The sequence below is a fragment of the Rhinolophus sinicus genome, chromosome 16 (genome assembly GCF_057876585.1).
Source record: "Rhinolophus sinicus isolate RSI-liver-muscle chromosome 16, RSI-T2T, whole genome shotgun sequence".
Classification (NCBI taxonomy): Eukaryota; Metazoa; Chordata; class Mammalia; order Chiroptera; family Rhinolophidae; genus Rhinolophus; species Rhinolophus sinicus.
The window spans coordinates 52,361,274-52,385,571 of NC_142516.1; the positions used below are offsets into that span (position 1 = coordinate 52,361,274).

General features: G+C 34.2%; 1 protein-coding gene across 4 annotated transcripts in view; it reads left to right on the forward strand.

The window, feature by feature from the left end:
* The window catches only part of JAK2 (Janus kinase 2), a 90,730-nt gene that overhangs the window by 17,791 nt on the left and 48,641 nt on the right, over nucleotides 1–24,298 (forward strand). For 3 of the 4 annotated variants that reach the window (XM_019729753.3, XM_019729761.3, XM_074330467.2), the window contains exon 3: nucleotides 18,847–19,097. In XM_019729753.3, the coding sequence (XP_019585312.1) occupies nucleotides 18,878–19,097 (220 nt within the window). In that variant the 5' untranslated portion in view covers nucleotides 18,847–18,877. Of the gene's footprint in view, nucleotides 1–18,846; nucleotides 19,098–24,298 lie in introns of those variants that run through there. The other variant, XM_074330468.2, reaches the window with a different exon arrangement.

The window sequence follows — 24,298 nt, forward strand, 5'->3', positions numbered from 1 at the left end:
CGTTCATTAATACAAAGAGGGTTTCTTTTTGTACTATTACAGTTTTTGTAAGTGTATTTTAGATGAAGAAAGAGTCTGTGTATGTACAAGAAAAGATTAACAAATAACCAACTGCTTTTTATGTACCATCTTTTGGATTAATGTGTCAAATTCACAGAGGGCCTTTTGCTTTAGCAAATACTTCTAAGTTTTGGCCAATGAAAATACATAACACCTCCCTTCCTACAGCCAAATAACTTTGGTTTTAAAGCATTAAAAACCCGTCTTTACAAAATTTATCCCATGGCTTTATACAAAATGTGCTTAATATAGTAGTCTCTACCATTTCTGACTTTATAAAATTTTAAATCTAATGTTTATAGTTAATTGAAATGTGCAGCATAGTGGATTAGATGGTATGAATATAAAATAAAAACGTTTAAAAAGCTACCTTTTCTAAGACTTTGTTTCCTAAATTAATTTTCCTTTTATATCTAGAATCCATTTTTCCTATACCATGTGAGAAGAACATTTCATTTATGACAAGAGGAAATGAATGTTTACTCTCTCTTTAAAGACCAAAATACACATGAGAAAGAAAAAGAAAGTTTATATGTTAAAATAATTTTTTTGCCTGTATTTACCATCCACTTTTCACAATGTTTTGGTCACTTTTTCCTTTAGACTTATTTTTTGAGAATTAAACATTATAGATCCCGTTGAAGCTCATCTGCCCATTCCCATTGATGTATAGTGTAGTGTAGTATAGTATTCCCATTGTATGAAGATTCCACAATTAATAGATATCATTTTTTTATACTGATGAACATTAAGGTTATTTCTGGTTTTTAATTATAACAAATAATGCTACTCTGAAAAGTATGTACTGGTACATTCATTTTTCTAGAAATAGAATATCTGGGTTGTAAAATAGGTGTATCTTCAGACTGATTAGATGTAGCCTAATTGCCCTCCAAAACCAGTTCTTTGAAGGATTCTTCGTTCTGTATCCTCTCTACCACACTTGGTATTTTCAGACTTAATTTTGCCAACCTGATGGGCAGGATTTAGTATTTTATTTTAGTTTGTATTTTTTGACTACATGTGATATTTACCATCTTCTTTTATATTTATTTGTCTATTCATATATTCTGCTCCTTTTTCCAATAGGCATTTCTATTGCCTATTGATTTATATTTTGCAGTTACCTTCTTTCACTTTGTAGCTTGGCTTATAATCAACAAGGATTAGTACCATTTTGTACCTGTCAAATTGACCAAAATGTCCCTTTTTTCGGTTAACCTTTTCTGTATGGTTTGTTATATGTCTCTTCTAAGCACTATAGACCTTGATTTAAAAAATTCAATCTGATATTCTTTGTCTTTTAGAAGGTGGGTTTAATTGGCTTATTATTTATATTTATTGTTTGGACTTAAAATTTTTTGCTATCTTATTTTTTGTTTGTCATTTTCTTTATTTTTTTCTTCTTTCCTGCTCTTTTGTAGATTATAAGTCTTCCTTTTAATGGTTACCTTTAAAATTTTTGACATATATACTTAAATATAAACTTTAATAAGAAAGTCCAGAGTTGTTTAATATACTTCTCCTACTAAATAGGCAAAGAGGAATCAAACACCATTTGTCTTTTTATTCTTATCTAAAGTTTCAGTTTCATGTGTTTCTTTTTTAAGTTTTTTTTTTCATTTTTAAAAACCTGTAAGTACCTCATACCATTTACCAATACTTTATCAGTTTTAGTGCTTACTGCCGTAACTTAAATGCTTTCTATCTGAATTCTGTTTTCCTCTCATTAAAATTTATCTATTAATAGTTCTTTTATTAAGAGTCTGTGTGTGGTTTAACATTTTTTCTTTGTATGGCTTTGAGTGGATGAAAATGCCTTTTTTCCCCTATTTTTGAAAAATTGTATTCTGGACTATTTTCTGTCATCAATTTGAGGATATTACTTCATCTAGTATCGATTGTTGATGAGAAGATGCCAATTTAATTTTCATTCATTTGTAGATAATCTCCCTTTTCTCTTTGGTAGCTATTCAGCTTTTCTCTTTATGCATGATGCTCTAATGTTCTGCAGTGTGCCTATGATATATCTAGCTGTGGGTTTTGAAAATTTATTTTACTCCATTTGACTCCTGATAATGTCTTCATTTGGTTTTGGAAAAATTTCAGCCATTATTGCTTTCAGTGTTTGTTCTTACTGAATATCTACTAGATACATTCTGGGGCCCCTCACAATCCTTTCTCTATGTCTCTTAACTACATTTTCAAATTTTTTTGTGTCTTTATTTCTAATTACTGCTGGGAGAATTCCTTAGTACTACCTTTCAGTTTACTACACCTCTCTTCATCTCTTTCTAGGCTATCAGTATCCCTTATATTCTGCTGAAATCATTTTTTTATAGTTTCTTGTTCTTTTCATGAATGTTATTCTTGCCCTTGTATCTTCAAGCATCAATAATGTATATATTTTGAAGTTTTTATCAGACTGTATTATTTCTTTGATCTTGAGTAGGTTCTCAGGCATTGGTATTTTATAAAAAGTTCTCTGTGTTATTCTATCTTGTAGCCAGGAATGAGAACCATTGCTTTAAATTATTTCAGTATTGAGTACAGTGATTGTAATATTCTTTTAAAGATGAAGGAAATCAGAGAAGAACTGCGGTGAATACTAAAGACTCACACTGTGTTAAGATTAGACAGGGGACAAGAATTGGGACTAATAATTCTTAAACTGGATTATAAGTTAAATATTTAAAAATCTATGTTAATTGAAAAGTTTGAAAAAGTATCTTTAATAAGTTCTTACAGTGCATTTTTTTCTTGCAGATTATTTAATTGTTCAGATTGGTTTTGTAAAGGAGAGCGTTTGATTAGATATTTTAGATATAATGGTATTGGACATCTTAAACATATTCTGTTTGGGATATTTTTTAAGGATAAGTAGTGACATTTTGGTTTTTGCCTGACTAGAAATGAATTAAACTTTGGCTGTATTTAGATATCAGTATTTTTAAAGGAAAAATTTTTGTAGTAAATTTTATGAAAGAGCTTTGCTTTTAAACTTACAGGAGAGATGAATTATAAAATACAAGATAAAAATTCAGACTTCATTTCCTGAAATTTTCTGATTGAATAACCTAAAAGCACTCTTATTACGAAATGCTAGATAAAATACAACAAACATCCTTTTAAAAAGCTTCTTTTTTTAGGGGTAATTTTGAACATGCAAAAGTGGACACAATAGTATAATACACTAATCACTCAGCCTCAATAGCCCTGATTACTTGTAGTCAATTCTGTGCCATCTACTCTCCCCACTACTCTGCTATTTTTGAAGCACATTGTAGACATCATATCATTTCTACCATTTATATTTCTATATGTAACTCGAAAATATAAGAACTCTTTTTCAAATTCAATAAATGCACACTTCCTTAACATCTTTAAATATTCAGCAAGTAATCAAATTTCTAATTGTCTGATATATCATAAGTGGTTTTTATTTTTTTATAGCTATATGTTTTTAAACCAGGATCATAATAAGGTTCACATATTGCAATTTTGTAATCTCTCTTAATCTATGTTTCCTGCATTGCTTCTCCTTTTCCTTTTTAAACTAGGTTAATTATAGTTTCCCACAATCCAGATTTGGCAGATCACATTCTCATTGTGTAGTTTAATGTTTCTCTGTTCCTTGCATGTCCTGTTAATTATTGGTATTTTACAGACTTGATTGTCTTCAAGATTTTCATATGCTGCCAGAAAATATTTTCTTACATATTCTTGTCTTACTATTTCTACTTTTTCAGTTGATTGCCCTTCCTTTCTTTTTATAGGACCCATCTGAATCCCCTATTTTCTTGAAAATTGAGTTTTCTATAACATCTGTCTTCTTCTGCTTCCTTACTTTCATTGAATGTTGCCTTTCCTAAAGATATTGCCTCACATCTACCCTAGGCTCTAGACGAGGGATTTACATTGCTGCTTTATGTTTTAGCTTACTCTTCTTTAATCTTTGACCATCAGTAGCTACCCTTTTCTGCTCTTCACCCTTAAGAATAGCCTTGCCAACTTGCTTTTCTTGTTTTTTAATTACTCCCCTCTTAAAATTTGCCCCCAGATATTTCATATACGTTGCTTTACAAATATTGCACAGAAGAGCTTACAATGCAAAACAGTGATTACAATAAGAGGCTCTATTCTTACGGCTTTAATCCTTTTTTCCAGAGGGAGTCGGTTTTGACTCCTGTTGACTTTTGGTAGTTCAATTCCTATCTCACCATTTTTCTCCCCCTTCTCCTCTTTTCACTCTTTTATTTCCTATATTGGTGCACATTGTAATTTGAGGTAATATATTTATAACTTTATTTCTTGTTCCAGCAACCATGGGCAATATTTGTTGATTTCTGACTTTCTGAGATTAATGCTCCTCTCCTAAGCTTTTCTTTAGCTCCCCTTCTTGCTTTCATCTTTTAGCCTCTAACATTTGTATTTTTATGTTAAGATGAACATTTACATTCTGTTCAGTAACCATAATTAAAACTCTAGTGCTTTGTAGGTGACTCTAATTTGTAAAAACAGTACCAATGCCTATATTATATTGAGGATTGTTTGTAACAGAGCCAAGGAGTGTGCTATACTGTTATTTCATCCCCTTTCTTGTCAAGTTGTCTTCCACTGGGATTGCCTTTTTCTTTTCTTTCACTGCTTTCCTTTATGATTTCTTCTGCAGGTGTTTTCATTTTGTTTACTTTTGTTTTTAATGCCATCATAGCAAGCAGTCCAACACCCATTTTTTTCTGAAGTCTTCCAGAACCCCTCTGCTCCTGTCTGGCCCGAGTGTGCCTGTCAGCATGCTGCCTGGCTCTTACCAATGACTTGACTTTACTACTTTCCAGGGTTGGATCTATTTTCTGGACAGGATATCATCTGTTTTGATTTACTCCTTTGGTTCGGTAGGTCTTAAGAAAGTAATTTCTTAAATACTACTTTTGAGGTAAAATTTGAATCTTCGAATGTTTGAAAATGTCTTTATTCTCCTGGGTAAGAATTCTAAGTTGAAAACCAGTATGAGATTAGAAAATTCAAAATGAAAAGGAAAAGCCATCTTTACCCTTCATATCCTTTTCTCACGGGTAGTCTTTTAACTTCTTATTTGCTAAGTTCAGTGGATTCTTTTTTCTCTGTTTCTGTCTTATTTAACCTCTTCATAGGTAGTATTTGACAACTCTTTTCATGAAACTCTTGTTTTTAAAAGAACCTTGTTTGTATTAAAATATATGAAGAAAAGCACACTAATCAGAAATAACACATATAGCAGAATGAATTTTTGCAAAGTGAACACTTCCAGTTTTTCTTCTATTTCTCTGGCCATTTCTTTTCAAGAATCTTTGCTGCATTTCTCTCTACATGCCTCTATCTCTGATAATTCTAACTAGCCCTTAAATGTTGTGGTCTCAAAGACTTGGTCTCTTCTTACCTTATACCTTATGTCTGGGTATCATGTACATTTGTGATTATAGTTACCTTCTTTATGCCTAATGACTCTCAAATTTGTAACAAAAGTACATAATGTTTCCCTTATCCTCCATAAATCCAGCTGCTTATAGGATATCTCAAGCTGGGTGTATCAGGTAACTCAAATTCATTATGTGCCAAACTGGATCCATCTTTCTTCCTATCTATTCTTCCCGTATATCGACTCCATGAATTGTAACACTGAACCCCCAGTCTCTCAAACCCCAAAGCAAAAAATCATTCTTAATTCCTCATATATCAAGCTGATTACTATGAATCTTCCTTTTAGTTGTCTCACAGGTGCTTTGGATTCCAAATATCTTAAATTCATCTTTCCTTTCAAACTTACTGCTTTCTAAATACCTAGTCAGTCGGAAATCTCAGATTCATGTTAGATTTCTCCCTTTTCTTTACGTCCAGTTAGTGATCAAGGTAGATTTATGTAGTACATACTCGTATCCTTGACATTTCACCTTGTATATTCTATTCTAGTTTCTGCAACACTTTCTGTATTATTTTATATCTATCCATATTACTTTCCTTCCACTCCAGATGAAGAGCTTTTGAGGCAAAGGGTTATATCTTTCTTTTGGAAAATGTTGAATGAGTAAAAGAATATAAGTAAGTTGAAATGAAGAAAGATAATATAATGATATGTAAACAGGAAAGTGATGGTATACATTTAGACTAGAAAATTTGACACAAGTCTTAAAATTCTAAAATTTCTCATAAATTAACAAATACGGTATATTTGTGTTTTGTCTAGGTCTTAGCTGAATTACTCCTAAAATGTCTTTGTAAAGATGGGGGAAAAATATAAGTAGGCATGATATAATGACATTTTATCTGTTTTATCAAAGATTCATAAAGCAGCATTATATATTTCAGTGTATCACCAGGGAATTTCTGTGGCAGTCATAGCTTATTGTGGTGTACTTTCCAAAATAGTCTCCACTCTGTTAACACTGGATTTAAGTGATTTTTTTTCTACTTTTAATTTTTTACAAATAATAATAGAGAATAATGGAAACCAGCATTCCCTTAAAGAAAATATAGCTAAATTCCAACAAGTTAATTACAGTAAATTCCAAATATTAGCAATTAATACAAAAAGGTATTTTACAAACTGTACAAAGATTGTTTTAAGATTAGCCCAGAGTCTAATTAATGAAGTAATTTTTAATAGTATCATGTCAAAGAAGAATTCTACTTAATGGAAGAGATGATGGGGTGAAAACCGCCCTAGGGAAATATTGCTAATACCAGAAAATGTGTTTTTAGGAAAATGTCCTTTTTATTTTAGATGAAGTGTATAGTAAACCCATTACCTTAAATTGTCAAATAACTTAAAAGTATGGGAGACAAAAAAATAATCGATACCTCCTTCAGTTGCCTTTTTAGTTATCATTCCTCAAGTGTTAGCTTAGCCTTTGAGGAATGTCGGGATACAGAAGAACAGATACATTAATTCCATAGCACCCTAATACAGTTCTCAGCCAGTGTTTGTCATTATTGTGGAAAGTTATAGTTGAGGTAAAAAAATCTGAGAACTTTTTTAAACAATAGTTGCTGAAAAGTAGATCCAACTTCTTTTCACTGATGATTTTTGTGAAAGACATGATGTTCCTATTACCGATGACAAGAAGCTCAAATTGGACTCTCTGCCCTTTTATGCATTAGAGCTGATGGTCCGGCTAGGTTTTGTTTTTGGGGAAACATGGTATGTATATTTTCTTGGCTGTCGCCTTACTTCGATGTTTGATTATAGCTTAGAGAGATATTGCCTTAGATATAATTGGCCAAGTGTGAACTTAAAAGTGTGTTTGGGTAGCCAAATATCTGGTAGAAACCAACAAATCGAGAGTAGAAATGAGAGTAGATGAAGACAACAAAAGTTTGTTTTGACGCTAACACGTATCTGGGGGAATTGTTTAACATTTCTTCCAAGAATAGGCATACATTTTTTAAAAACAGTTTTATTGAGATGTAATTCATATACCATACAATTTACCCCTCGCCATACATTTTTGTTTTAATTGAATAAGCAAAACTAGAATCTGTATGAATGTAGGGCTTCAGAATGAGTTACCCCGGATGTGGTCTGTGCTATGCCTATTATTTTGAGCTAAAGGCAGGGGAGACCCTCCAGGCTCAAGAGAAACTTCTGCCGCCTCCCCCCTTAACTACCTGGAAGAATTTTAATTAGGGGCCTTGCACATAGTAAGAAATCGTCAGAGATAACCTTTTTGACTATCTATAGCACAAGGCAAACTACTGGTTACTGAATGTGTGCCCTTCTTATCCTACAATGACCTTCCTCTCCTCTGAAGCACCTTACCACATTTTTAGCTCAGGATGCTCTGTATGCCTTGTTTTAACTTTCTGTCCCCAAACTTCTCATGTACGTGGCGTCTCTGACACTCGTATGTGAGATTCCCTTTTACATGAAATTATATTTGATTTTTCTCTTGTTAATCTGTCTCACGTCGATTTGATTATTCAACCAGCCAAAAAAAAAAAAACCAGAAGAGGGAGGGGGAATTTTTCCCTTCCCCACATGAACATGAATAGTGAGGAATTGTGTTTAGATATTATTCCCAACAGCTTTAACAGTAGATTTTCTATTAGATTTTGTACTTTTCTCAAGCAATTCTCAAAGAACTTTTTAGGTTTATTAGATAAAAGTGAGGGATTATGGAGATAACAACCCTTTGTCTTCTGGAATGGTATTATGGACGAAGGAACAGAGGAAGAGGTTTTCCATGTTATTTAGAAATAAGTTAATTTTGCAATATCAGGAGATTTTCTAGATATCCTTTTGATACTAATTTCTAATGTGATTTCATAAATTAGAAGTCCAAGAACATAATTCTTATAAATTCAGTCTTTTCAAATTCACTGAAACTTAATTTATAGACATAAGCATAGGTTACAACTTAGTGAATGTTCTGTGTGCACTTCAAAAGGATACACATTTATGCAGTTGTGGTGCATAGCGTTCCATAAATGTACAAATTTCCATTTTCTTCACTTATTTTTTAATCTATTTTTGTTAATTCCTGATAGAGGAGTATTTCTAGCTATAACAGCTGTTCTTTCTAGTTCTCTCTTTACAATTATGCTTCATGTAATTTGAAACTATTATACGTATATATAAAAAGTCTAATTTATAAATCTTTCATTATAGTATTTTTATGTCCTGTTTAAGAAATGTCATGAAGATATTCTTAATTTTTTTTCTGGAATGTTTATTGTATTATCTTTTACGTATTGGACAGTTACCTATCTGAAATGAATGTTTGTGAATGGTGTACTCCCACTATGACCTACTGTCACTAGTACTACTACTACTAGGACTGCCACTGCCATTACCACCATTACTAGTATTACCACTCTCACTAGTACTACCATTACCATTACCACTACTACCACTAGTACAAGTATTACTACCGCTGCTGCTGCCTGCCGCTCAGTTGGTGGTGCCAGCAACATTGACGGATCAGTTTCATGTGTCTGCTCTCTAACCACCCCCTCTCCAGGTTCCCTTTGACTCATCCCTCTGGTACCTACTCAAGGGGAAGTGGTTTCCCAGCCCTTCTCACTAAGGATTTCCGTGCATCACAGATCTAAAGTAGCACCTGGCACCATTTCCTCCTGAGGGAGGCGGACAGCTTTTTCTTGGGTCACGGCTCAGTATGGTTTTGATTCATGCCCTGATTCAGATTAGCTTCACACCTCAGACTGGTGGCACTGCTGTTTGACTCAATAATCATTTGTTCATAACCCCAGATTTATATAGGTTTTGAAAAAAAGATAATGTAAAATAAAAAATTAGATACAAATATAAAGTAAAATTTTCAGAGTGTGGCTAAGGGATGGATACCCATTAAAACTATGTATGTAGATATTTATATATATATATATGTATGTAGATATTTATATATACACACATATGTATGTGTGTGTGTGTGTGTGTGTGTGTGTGTGTGTGTGTGTGTATATATATATATATATATATATATATATATATATATATATATTTGTGTTTGTTATAAAGTAGAGGTCAAGATTCTTTTTCCCCCTCCCATATGAGTTGCCAGTTGACTGAGAAACATTTATTTTAAAAAAACAGCATTTCTTTACCAAGATGCAGTGACACATTTGTACTGAATTAGATGACCTATTCTGGACTCTATTTGTTCCATTTGCCTATTTGTCTATTTATGCCAATACCTGACTTAATTAACTTTATAGTAAATTTTGATATCTGGTAATGTAAATCCTCCAAGTTTATGCTTCAAGATTATTTTGGCTATTGTAATTATTTGTTTTTTAGCATATAGATTTTAGCTTCTAAATTTCCTAAAAGAATAAGCTCCTAAGATTTTATTTGGAAAAAAAAAAAAAAAGATTTTATTTGGGACTGTGTTGAATCTATAGATCAATTTGAAGAAGAATTAATGTCTGAACAATATTGAACTTTCCTATAGCATTATATCAACATATCCTAGTCCTCCATTTATTTTTCCTAGCAATGTTTTATAGTTTTATTGCAGAGTTATTGCAAATGTTTCAATAGATTTATTCCTAAATATTTGATTATTTTGTTACTATAGTAAATGATGCTATTTTTAAATCTTTATTTTTAAATTGTTTCTGGTATATGGAAATTCAGTTGATATTTGTATATTGATTTTGCACGCAATGCCCTTACTAAATTCACTTAGTAATTGTTAGGTTCTTCAAAATTTTTTACATTTTCAATCTATCATTTGTTAATAATGACAGTTTTACTTCTTCCTTTCTAATCTTCTTTTCAAATCATTCTAATCATTTCTTTTTCTTGCCCCATTGCACTGGCCAGGACCTCCACTACAATGTTGAATAGAAGTCATGATTTTAGACATGCTTATTAAATGTTAAACTCAAGAAGAATGAGATCAATATTTCACCGCTAGGTATTTTAATTCAAGGTCTTTTATACTTACTTTTTATCGGAATGAGGCAGTTTGTATTTATTTCTAGTTTGCTGAGAGTTTTTAATCTTGAACTGTTGTTGAATTTTATTAGAGGCAGATTCTGCATTTATTGAAATGATCATATGTTATTTTCTTATGTATTCTAACAATGTAATTCATAAACACTAACCTCACATGAGCCCTTAGTGTTCTACCTATAATTTTATATTTCCTTAGTTCATTTTACTCTTCCACTTTCCTAAACAATGTATCTCAGACCTTCTCTTTTCTCCTCAGTCTCTTATGTATTTGTTGTCACAGTGTTGTGCGTGTGTTTGTTATCAAATTGAAGTAGCTATAGTTATTTTTCATGCTTTTCCTCCTTTAGTCTCATGTTATAATTGTTTAACAATCTGTTCTGAACTAGAGTTGCGGTTTTCTGCTTCTGTCTGTTGCCTTACTCAAAATTTTGTACTTTTGCCTTTTTGTTTCAAGTAGAAGAGCTCTGTTCAACATTTCTTGTAATGCAGGTCTTGTGGTAAATTTCTTCAGCTTTTATTTGTCTAGGAAAGCCTTTTTTCCTTCATATATGAATGATAACTTTGCTAGGTAGAGTATTCTTGGTTGGTGGTTTCTATCTTTCAGTTTTTTAAATATAACTTTCCACTCTCTCCTTGTAGAGTTTCTGCTGAGAAATAAAACAAGCTTTACATATCTGTCGATTATAAATACTAAGTAGTGAGTGGGTTAAAGTCTCTGCCTTGCTGACTCCCTGTGTAGAAGCAGGCAGTTGTGGTATAACATAGACTAGAGCCAGGTCCAGGGTGTTCACTTTTACTGCTTGCCAGCACTTCTCTCTAAGTGGGCTATTGGAAGGGGAATCTCCTGCCAAATTTGCCTGGTGCTACAACTTCAGATAACGTGCAAGTTCGGAAGATGAGGTGACACAGATTTTTAAGCACCAAGATGCAGCCAAGCATCTCCTGCTTTATTACTGGATGTATAATATATCTGATACCTCCTCAGGGCAGAAATTTTAACCTGTTGTTGTGAGACCTGGTTCTATATGTGGATAGCCATATAGGCTAAGTGGAGACAACCACAAATTGTTAGACAAGGAAGGGTGACCGCCAGGTGTAGAGTGTGTTTCTCTTTGTTTCTCTCTCTCTCGCTCCCTCTTTTCCTCTCTCCCTCTCCTTCTCCCTCTCTATGTGTATCTCTATCTCCCTATCTTTGTCTTGGGAGTGAGGGAAGGTAGGAAATGGTGAAATGAACCTGTAAACCAAATCCAAAATGCATGAAAAAATCTAATACTAAGAAATATAGTCAACAAAATTAAAAGTTGAAATATGAATTTATTGTATATAAAATTAAATTTTTTTTAACTAAACCTTTAATTGAAGTGGAACATACATACAGAAAAGTGTGCTAATTATAACTGTATAGCTTTACAATTATCCCAGGTTCAACACACCTGTGTAACCCTACTCAGATCAAGAAGTAGCACGTTACCAGTATCCCAGAGGTCTCCCTTGTGCCTCGTGCCAGTCATTTTCCACGGGCCCTGCTATCCTGGCCTTGACAATCTAAACATTGTCCTAAATTTTGTCACCAAGAAAGATTAGGTAAGAGAGACAGAAGTGAACTTGAGAAGCTCCCGTGGTCAACTAATAGGAGTTCTGCTAAAAGAACTAGAGGGAATTCAAAAATTAGAGGGAATATCAAAGATACAACTTTGAATGCATTGTAGTTGAGAATTTCCTGGAATAGATAAAAAAAATATAAACCTTCGGATTAAAAGTATATAGTGAATTTTGGGGGTAGCTGGATGGCTCAGGTGGTTGGAGCGCTGTGCTCCTAACGCTGAGGTCGCCGGTTTGATTTGCACATGGGCCAGTGAGCTGCGCCCTCTACAGCTAAGATTGTGAACAACGGCTCAACCTGGAGCTGGGCTGCCCTGAGCTGCCGTGTGCGACTGGCAACGGCCAGCAACCGACTGGCTCAGCCAGGGGGGGGGTGAGCGAGGGGGGTGAGGGAGGTGGGGGGTGGGGGGGTGAGGGGGAAGCACAAGGCTCATAACACCAACATGGGCCAGTGAGGTGCATCCTTCACAACTAGACAGAACTACGGCTTCCCTCAGAGTTGGAGCAGAGGAGGGGGAGGAGAGAAGAAGGGGAGAAAAAAGTAAAAAATAAAAATAAATAAAAGTATATAGTGAATTTTGATTAAGATAAATAAAAATAAATCTATACCAAGACCATTGCAATGAAATCATAGAACATTGTTGATAAAGTGAAAAATCTTCAACTACGAGAGGGAAAAACGACGCCTGAGACCGACAATAGATTTCATATTTATATCAATAGGTGCCAGAAAACAGTGCAGTAATATCTTCAAAGTGCTAGGAGGAAAGAACTGCAAATAAAATTTTGAAAATGAGGGCATCATTTGAGAATTAGGGCAAAAATATTTTTTCTGGGGGTCAACCAAAATGGCAATAATATGGTCCTGAACTATATTCCTCGCGTGGACACATTGAATGTACAGCCACATGTAGAGCAATTATCTCTGAAAGAAATCCAGAAATTAGCTGAGTGACTCCCATACATTGGGCAAAACTGGTAGGAAAGGCTGAGGCACACTCTTGTCATAAACCCTGTCTGTGGCATAGCGCTGTACAATCAGGTGGGAACTTATAATTCCCAGCTTCTCCCTGGAGCACAGTGTTTGGACCCCACATTTAGCACCCCAACTTTTAAAACTCCCAGTTGAGAGATGGGCACCCAAGACACGTAGCTCTGAAAGCCAATAAGCCTTGTGTTCATGAGTACCATGAGACTGTAGCAGACATGCAGTTGGTAATGGGTATGCAAGTATTCAAAGAAACTATCTCCCTCAGCACAGAGGGAGCAGACAAAAATACCCATCTCTGTCTTGTCCTGAGAGATGTCCATCTGCATACTTTAAAAGTTGCTGTTTGATGGCAAGGCCCTAATTTAGCAGGCATCTAGGGTCTGACTTTGATCCTCCTCAGAGACAGGGGAAGCTGGCAGTCACCTCCCCTGCCGCCCCTTCTAGCCTGTTTCAGGTTGCTACTATCTCCCTAGGAAGAGCTTGTACACATATCTGACACTCAGCTTTTGCAGCTGCTTCCTGAGGGCTGGGCCTTTGGATCGCCTGGCTCAGATAGCCAATGGGGTTTGCATTCACGAATCGCACAGGGCTATAGCAAACAAAGAAGTGGTTCTTAACAGGCACAAGGGCTCTTCTCCGGCTATGTGGCTTTAGACCTGGGCCCAGCACAGAGGGAACAGGCAAAAATGTGTATCTCACTTTCTCCCGGGAAGGGGCTTATCTATGTACTTTCCAGGCTGATGCCCTGCATCTAGGTTCTGAGTGCAATCTTTCCCATTGGGACACGGATAGTTCTTGGTATACCTGCAAGTACTAGGAGCCACTAAGAACAAAGAGGACTTCTTGGACAATCAGCAAGGTTTTGGAGACAATCAGGAGCCTGGGCCAGGCTGATTGACAAGGTTCATTCCCCACACAAAACCAATCTGTCAGCAGTGGGAAAGGTGGCTGCTTTATCCAATGCTCAGAAACCAACACAGAGTTAAGGGAAATGTTCCAAACAAAAGAACAAGATAAATCTCCAGAAACAGTTCTTAATGACATGGAGAAATGGAGAAAAGTGATTTACCCAATAGAGTTCAACATGAGTCATCAAGATGCTCACTGAGGCCAGAAGAGCAATACATGAACAAAGTGAGAATTTCAACAGAACATGTAAAGTACTAATAGAAATCAGAGCTGACCTGAGAAAGTCAGTTGAAAGATTCAACAGCAGATTAGATAAAGCACAAGAAAGGCAGATTAGAAGACATGGCAGTGGAATTCATCCAACCAGAGAAGCAAAAGCAAAAAGAATGAAAAAGAGTGAAGATAGCTTAAGGGACTTATGGGACACCATCAAGCAGATCAATATATGCATTATAGGGGTCCCAGAGGAGAAAAAAGAGAAAGGGGCAGCAAGATTATTCAAAGAAATAAAAACTGAAAACTTCGCTAGCTTAGGGAAAGAAAACGACATCCAGATCCAGGAAACCCAGAGGATATAAGATATGATGAATTTAAAGAGACCCACACCGAGACACATTATAATTAAATTATCAAAAGTTAAACATAAGGAATTTTAAAAGCAGCAAGAGAAAAACAACTTACTACTTACAAGGAAATTCTCATAAGACTATCAGATTTTTTTTTTTTTCCAGCAAAAACTTAGGTGGCCAAGTTCAGTGGCCAAAACTTAGGTGGCCAAGTTCAGTGCTGAAGGAATAAAACCGCCACACAAGAATACTGCACCCAGAAAGTTGTCCTTCATAATTGAAGGAGAGAGTTTCCAGACAACAAAAGCTGAAGGAGTTCATCACCACTAGACCATAGCCTTACCACTAGATCATTCTAGTCTTATAAGAAATGTTAAGGAAGTTCTTCAAGCTTAAACAAAAGGATGTTAATTAATAACAGGAAAACATATAAAAACATAAAACTCACTGTAAAGGTAAATATATAATTAAATTCAAAACACTCTAATGTTAGTGGGTAAATCACGTAACTCTAGTATGAAAATTAAAACAAAAGTATTAAAAATAATTAAATATATTTTGTTAATGGATACGCAGTGTAAAAAGATGTAAATTGTTACATCAAACTGTGGAGAAGAAAGTAAAAATACAGAGTTTTTTTGCATTTGAAGTTATGCTGTATTACATTAAAATATACTGTTATAAAAATGTTTTATGTAAGCCTCGTGGTAAACATATAGCAAAGCCTTATAGAATGTACAGTTAGATTAAATTAGATCTATGATCATCTGAATAGATGCAGAGAAAGCATTTGACAAAATTCAGCATATTTTCATATTAACAACTCTCAACAAATTGGCTATAAAATGTATGTGCCTCAATATAATAAAGGCCAGATTAGACAAAACCACAGATAACATCATCCTCAATGGTGAAAAGCTTAAAGCTTTTTAAAAAAAGATTAGGAACAGTACAAGGATGCCTACTCTTACCACTTATATTCAACACAGTATTGGAAGTTTTAGCCAGAGCAATTAGGTAAGAAAAAAAAAAGGCATCTAAATTGGAAAGGAAGAAGTGAAAATGTCTCTATTTGCAGTTGACAAAATGTTATATATGGAAAACCCTAAATACTCCACCAAAAAAACTGTTAGAACTAACAAATAAAGTTGCAGGATACAAAATCAATATACAAAAATCAGTTGCATTTCTATACACTAACAATGAACAATCAGAAAGAAAAATTTTTAAAAACTCCCTATTACAAGTGCACCAAAAAGAATAAAATATTTAGGAATAAATTTAACCAAGAAGGTAAAATTCTATACAATAAAAACTATATAACATCGATGAAAGAAGTTGAAGAAGACATATAAATGGAAAGCTCATGAATTGGAGGAATTAATACTGTTTAAATATCCATACTACCCAAAGTGATCTACAGAGGCAATGCAATCTCTATCAAAATTACAATGGCATTTTTCACAGAAATAGAACAAACCTAAAACTTTTATGGAACTAAAAAAAGATCTCAAATAGCCAAAGCAATATTGAGAAAGAAGAGCAAAGCTGGAGGCATCACAATTTCTGATTTCAAACTATATGACAAAGCTATACCCTGTTTCCCTGAAAATAAAACCTAGCCAGACCATTAGCTCTAATGCGTCTTTTGGAGCAAAAATTAATATAAGACCTGCTCTTATCTAAGACCCGGTCATATATTATGTTATATTATATTATATTATATTATATTATATTATATTATATTATATTATATTATATTATATTATATTATACCTTGTCTTATTTTAAAATAAGACCGGGTTTTATATTAACTTTTGCTCATTACATTAGAGCTGATGGTCCGGCTAGATCTTATTTTCAGGGAAACACGGTAGTAGTCAAAACAGCATGGTATTGGCATAAATACACACATTGATCAATTAAACAGAACAGAGAGCCCCCAGATAAACCCATGCATGTATGGTTAATTAATATATGACAAATAAGGCAAGAACATATAATGGAGAAAGGGTGGTCTCTTTGATAAAAGGTGGTGGGAAAACTGAATAGCCACATGTAAAAGAATGACATTGAATCCCTATCTTACACCATACACAAAATCTACTTAAAATGGATTAAAGACTTGAATGTAAGACCTGAAACCATAAAACTCCTAAAAGAAAACCTAGGTGTTTTGCTCCTTTGTGTTGGTCTTGGCAATGACTTTTTTGGATTTGACACCAAAGCAAAGGCAACCAAAGTAAAAATAAACATGTGGGAGTACATCAAATGAAAACGCTTTTGTTCAGCAAAGGAAATCATCAATAAAGTGAAAAGACAACCTATGGAATGGCCGAAAATATTTGTAAACTATCTATCTGAAATGAGGATGATATTCCAAAATATACAAGGAACTCAGACAATTCAATAGCAAACAAATGAAAAACTAACCCAATTAAAAAAAGGTAAAAGGCCGAATAATGTTCCAGTGTGTGTGTGCGCGCACGCACACACACCCCACATTTTCTTGATCCATTCATCTGTTGACAAACACTTAGGTTATTTCCATACCTTGGCTGTTGTGAATAATGCTGCAATGAACATGGAAGTACAGATAGCTTTTCAAGATAATGGTTAAATTTCCGTTTGATACATACCCAAAAGTTGAATTGCTGGGTCATATGGCAGTTCTGTTTTTAATTTCTTGAGAAACTTCCATACTATTTACATAGTGGCTGTACCAGTTTCCATTCCCACCAACAGTGTATCAGGATTCCCTTTTCTTTATATCCTCACTAGCATTTGTTATCTCTTGTCCTTTGGATGACAGCCATCCTAACAGGTGTGAGGTGGTAGCTCACTGTGGTCTTCCTTTACATTTGCCCGATGATTCGTGATGTCAAGCACTATTTCATGAACCTGTTGACCATTTGTATATCTTCTGTGGGAAAATGACTTTTCAGGTCCTTTGATCATTACTGCTTCCTAGACCATTGCAGTAGCTTTCTGACTCTTGATCATTTCACCTTTCTAATTCATCATTGACTGTGGAATAGTTTAAATTCTTTGGTCTCATATTCCGACCTTTCTTAATGTTGTACTTTATCAGTTAGAATTACATTCATTTACAAGTAATAAGATGTCTGGTGATAGTAGGTGATTTCTGTCATTGATTCACCTGCTTAAGGTTTCCCAATCTTTTCCTTCTATTCGGCTTTCCTTCATGGTTGCCTCATGGTTTTAAGGTGACTGCCCTACCCTATATTTATATTCAGATTCAGGTAGGAAGAGAGTGAAGTAGAAAAAGCAAAAAGGATGCTAAGTCAACCTCTTTTTAAGGAGTGTCTTGGAAGTACCACCCAACAGCTTTCATATAAATCTCATTTGCTGCAACTGGTTCACATGGCTATCCATCTGTGGGGAAGTACAGATTTTTTTGTTTCGTTTTTGTATTTTGGATATATTACTCTCCTCAACAAAATTGGGCTTCTGTCAAAGGAATAAGGAAAAATGCAGATTGGGTATGTAGCTGCAGTTTTATCACAAGTATTCATCTATCCTAAATGGTGTAACTTCTCAAATTCTATACTTCACTCCAAAAACTACTCAATGTGTTTGTACCTTTCTGCTCTTCAGTTTCACTCTCTTGGAATGTTCTTCCTTTTCCACCCATCTAAATCCAATCCATTGTTCAAGATCAGTTTTAAATATGACCTCCTGTTATAAAACTCATCAGTTAATCCCAGCTTCAAATGTTATTTTTCCTCTCCAAACACCAATAAGCAATTGGTACATAGTACATGCCGTATGAGTGAGTAATCCATTTGTTGAGAAATCATGTTGTCTCATGGGATCTCTTCTTCTGTGGTCTATAACTGATTTTGTTTGTTTTGTTAGTGTATATTTATATTATGTTTACTCAGGTGTAAGCTTTACAGTTTTACGGTCATGGTCTGCAGAAGTTTATAATCTTTATGTCTTTCACAGTGCTTTGTATATAGTACCGTGTTTCCCCCAAAATAAGACCTAACCGGAAAATAAGCCCTAGCACATTTTTCAGGATGACGTCCCCTGAACATAAGCCCTAAATGCGTCTTTTGGAGCAAATCTTAATATAAGACCCGGTCTTATTTTCGGGGAAACACAGTAGTACACAATATTTATTCAGTTAATAGATTTGACAGCGTCACTGTTGTCAGTGACTACGTCTTTCTACATAAAGGATAGATACCTTATCAGTATATCACTTTCATTTGTAACTATATTGTTTTTTCTTACAGGCAGATGTTCTGAAAAAGATTCTGCGTGGAAATGGCTTGCCTTACAATGACAGAAATGGAAGGAACGTCCACATCTCCTATACATCAGAATGGTGATATTCCTGGAAATGATAATTCTGTGAAGCAAATAGATCCGATTCTACATGTGCATCTTTATCATTCCCTTGGGAAAACTGAGGGAGATTACTTGAAGTTTCCAATTGGGAAGTATGTTGCAGAAGAAATTTGTGTTGCTGCTTCTAAAGCTTGTGGTAAGTATTAAAAAATAGGGTTTTTTTTTCTTCTTAATAGATCATTGCTTTAATTATGCTACTCTGATACTATGTACGTGTACATGTATAATGTGTTACTATTTTTTTAAATTTTTGCCTGGTTGATTTTGTATTCTGCAACTTTGCTGAATTCATTTATAAGCTCTGATCACATGAGGGGGAATTGTTTATTTCTTTATATAAGATCATGCCATGTGCAAATAGGGACAGTTTTGAACCTTCCCAATTTGGATGCCTTTTATTTTTCTTACTTAATTGCTCTGGCTAGAACTTCCATTACAGTGTTGTGTAGAAGTAGTGTGAATGGGGCATCCTTGTCTTGTTCCTGATCTTAGGGGTAGGTTTTCAGTCTTTCACCGGTGTTTGGATGTTACGTGGATGTGGGTGTTTCATAAGTGCCCATTGTCACATTGAGGAAGTTCCCTTCTATTCCTAGTTTAAACTTTTTTTTTTTTTTCGGTGTTTTTTTTTTTTGAAGTAAAAGAGTATTGGATTTTGTCACATACTTTTTGTCTATAAATTGAGATCATCATGTGGGTGTTTTTTTTCCATTATCGTGATTATTTTCATATGTTGAACCACCCCTTTATTTCTGGGATAAATCCCGCTTGCTCATGGTGTATAATTCTTTTAATATTTTGCTGGATGTGTTTTGCTGCTATTTTGCTGAGGAAATTTGCATTTATATTCATCAAGGATATTGGTCTGTAGTTTTCTTGTAGTGTCTTTGTTTGGCTATGGTATCAAGGTAATGCTGGCCTAATTGAATGAGGTAGGAAACGTTTCCTCTTCATTTTTTTTTTAAAGATTTTTGAGAAAGATTGTTGTTTCTTCTTAAAATGATTGATAGAATTCACCAGTGAAGCCATCTAGTCCTGGGCTTTTCTTTGTTGGGAAGATTTTGATTATAGATTCAATCTCTTTATTTCTTATAGGTCTGTTTAGATTTTCTATTTCTTCTTGAGTCAATTTTGACAATTTGTGTGTTTCTAGGAATTTTTCCGTTTTATCTACGTCATCTAATTGTTGGCAAATACTCTTCGTAATATTTTCTTGGAGCTCCCTTATAGGTTACTAGTTTTATACTCCTTTTGGTTTTTGTAATGTCAGTAGTGATGTTCCCACTTTTATTTCTGAATTTAGTAATTTGAATCTTCTCTCTATTTTTTTCTTGTTCAGTCTAGCTAAAGGTTTGTCAGTTTTCTTGATCTTTTCATAGAACCAGTGTTTGGTGTCATTGATTTTTCTCTGTTGTTCTTTTTATTCTCTCTTCCCCTTAACTAATCTTCATTATTTCCTCCTTTCTATTGGCTTTGGGTTTAGTTTATTATTTTTTTCTAGTACCTTAAGGTGTGTAGTAAGGCTATTGATTAGCAATCTTTATTCTTTTTTAATGTAGATGTTTACAGCTATAATTTTTTCTCTATCTTCTGGTTTTGCTGCATACCATAAGTTTTGATATGTTGTATTTTTGGTTTCGTTTGTCTCAGTGTACTTGCTAATTTCCCTTGTGATTTCTTCTTTGACCATTGATTGTTTCAGTGTGTTGTTGAATTTCTGCATATTTGTGAATTATTTAAGTTTTCTTTCTGCTATGATTTCTACTTTTATTCCATTGTGATCAGAGAAAATACTTTGAATGGTTTCAGTCTATAAATATATTGAGATTGCTTTTGTGACTTAACCTATGGCCTATGCTGGATAATACTCCATTTACATTTCAGAAAAATGTGTATTCTGCTATTGTGGAGTTGTGTTGTGTATATGTCTGTTAGATATAGATGATATGTAGTGTTATTCTATGCCTCTATTTCTGTTTTGTTTTTCTGTCCATTATTGAGAATGGGGTATTGAACTTTCCAAGTACTATTGGTTTTCAGTATTCAGTTTTCAGTTCTGGGCCTAATTTGTTAATGTGTGTTTGCAAGTGGTATACCTCTTGAAGGATTGAAACTTTCATAATGCCCTTCTTTGTCTTTTGTAACAATTTTTGACTTAGAGTCTGAAAGAATTCCTTGACCCAGAGTGTGTGTGTGTGTGTGTGTGTGTGTGTGTGCGCGCGCGTGTGTGCGCGCACGCGCGAAGGCTTTCCTGCACCAACACACAATTCACAGACACCAACAGGGTATTGAGAGTTCAACTTAGTTCTGACACTGTCTACTCAGAGATAGAATCAGATTCCACAGGTAAAGGGCTCATTTCCACAAATTTGCCTCCACTTCAGATGCCAGTAGCAAGCCCACATTGTTGCCTGTGCTTCTGACTGACCAGCTATAAATTGAAGGTTCCAGTAACCCCCTCCTTGGCTTTGATTAATTTGCTAGAATGGCTCTCAAAACTTAGGAAAACCCGTTTACTCACTAAACTACTGATTTGTTTCAAAGGATATTAAAGGATATGAATCAACAACCAGATGAAGAGATAGGTAGGGTGAGTTCCCAAACAAAGGAGATTCTGTGTTCATGTAGTTTGGGGCTTGGCATGGTAGCACATGAAAGCATTCTGGTTCCCCAACATGGAAGCTCCCCAAACCCCCTTCTTTTGGGTTTTTATGGAGGCTTCATTAAATGGAGGCATGATTGATTAACTCATTGGCTATTGGTGATTGATTCAACCTCTAGCTTTTCTGTCCTCCCCAGAAATTAGGGGCTGACAACCAGCCCTTTTTCTTAGATGAATTGCAGAAGTCGTCTTTATTAACATAAACCCAACTGTGGTAGAAAGGTCTTGTTATGAATATTAAGACACAGTTTCACTTTTATGGCTCTGAAGTGTTTTTAATAACTGAGAACAAGAGACCAAATACAACAAAAGATGCTCCCATTGCTCTTATTGCTCAGGAAATTCCAAGAATTTTGAGAAATGTGAGCCAGGAACAGTGAATGAAGACCAAATATGTGTGAGAAATATATTTGGTCTACTTATTCTGGTATTAGTTATAGCCTTCCTAGCTTTCTTTTTCTTACTATTTGTATGGGTTATCTTTTTCTATCCTTTCCCTTTCAGCTTAAAATTCTTTAGATTTAAAGTGAGTCTCTTGTGGACAGCACATAGTTGACTTGTGTTTTGTACCCATCCTATGAATCTTTGCCTTTCATTGGATAGTTTTATTCATTTACATTTTATTAATTTACATTTACCCATTTACATTGTAGTAATTAGTGATAAAGAAGACTAATGACTTCCATTTTGCTGTTTATGTTTCATAACTTTTTTATTTTTTGTTTCCTCTACTATTGCCTTTTTTGGTGTTTAACTTTTTTTGGTGTTAATTTGAATCCTTTTTCATTTCCTTTTTTTTGAAGTTACTTTCTTAGGGATTACCCTAGGGATTACAAGTGTCTCTTGAATTTGTAACTATTTTAAACTAATACCACCTTACCTTCAATAGTATGCAAAACTCTGCTTATATACACCTCTGTACCTCCTCCTTTATGATGATGTTTTACTAATTATATCTTTATGCATCGTGTGTCCATTAGCATAGACTTATAACTATTGGTTTATGCATTTGTCTTTTACATCATGTAGGGGAAAAGAGGAATTACTAATTACTAATACTTTATTCTTAAAGTTTAGTTTACCACTCACCAGTTTTTTGGCTTTGCGTTCGCAAGTGTATCATATTCCTTCTTTTTAGCTTCAACTTGTCTGCGTTCTTGCATTTAAAGTATTTCTTTTAAATAACATGGTATTTTTTACAATCCAGAATGATAGGCTGTGTGTTTTAATTAGCTTGTTTACATTTATGTGTAATTACTGATATAATTGTGTTTAAATCTATTATTTTGCTGTTTGTTTTCTGTTAGTTTCATTTGTTTTCATTTTCTATTTTCCTTCTTTCCTAATGTTATTTTAGGTTGATCAAGTATGCTTTTTTAATTTATCTCTTCTGTTAGGTTTCTTGTGACAGTTTTTGTATTTTTCTTTTAGTGGTTACTCTAGATATCACATTGTACATTTTGACTTATTATAGGCTTAAGTTAGTGTGTTATAATTTTCCAAACAATCCAAGAACTTTGCAGCAGTTTGACTCCATTTACTTCTTCTCACTTTTGGTGCTATTGTTACCACATAGGACACTTACATTATTGTTGCCTTAATTGGTCATTATTCATTGATATTTATCCTTCCCCTTATTCTTCATTCTTTCCTGTAGTTCCATACTTTCATCTGTCATTGTTTTCCTTTAGCCTGAAGAGCTCCTTTTAGTATTTTTTCGTGTACTGCAGATCTGGTGGTGACAATTTCTTCAGTTGTCGTTAATCTAAAACTTTTTTTTTTTTTTTTTTGCCTTTTTTGAAAGATACGGTCACAGGGTATAGAATTCTAGGATGGCTTTTTTTTTTCTTTTTCACATTCATTAGTTTTAAGATGTCATTTCATTCATTCTTCTGGCTTCCATCGATTTTGTTGAATAGATACCTGTCAGTCTTTTAATTCCTTTTTTGAAGATAATACATTTCTTTTGTTGAAAAGCTATCTATCAGACTTTTAATTTGTCTTTTAAAGGTAATACATTTCTATTCTCTGGCTACTTTTAAGATATTTTTTTCTATTGTTCATTTTCATTAGTTTGACTATATTGTTTTCTTTGTCTTTAGTTTATTTGGGGCTCTCTGAGCTTATTGAATTTGTGGGTCTCTTTGTTTAGGTTTGAAAAATTCTTGGCTGTTTTCCCTTCAATTACATATAAATTAGATCCATTTAACATGTCTCAAATGCCTTTTATACTCTGTTCAGTTTTTTGCCATCCTGTATTTTTTTGTGCTTTAATGTTGGTATTTTTTATGTACTTGTTTTCATGTTGACTAATTCTGTCTCCTGCAGTGTGTAGTGTGCTGTTAAAATCTATCTGTTAGGCCATAGATTAGCAGTATCAGCATCACCAAGGAGCTTGTTAGAAATGCAATATCTCAGGCCCCATCCTGAAATCAGTGGATGAATATCTGTATTTTAACATAGTCTCTAAGTTATTCTTATACGTGTTAAAGTTTGAAAAGTACTGGTCTAGCTCATTCAGTTAGGGAAACAAAAAAATTATACATATAGCTTTTAAAACCCAATTAGGATACATTCCTGGGATATTTACAATGGAACCCATGTAATGTGCCATATATTTTGCTGAGCACTTTATTCATGTTATCACGTTTTATCCTTCCACCTATCCAATGAACTCA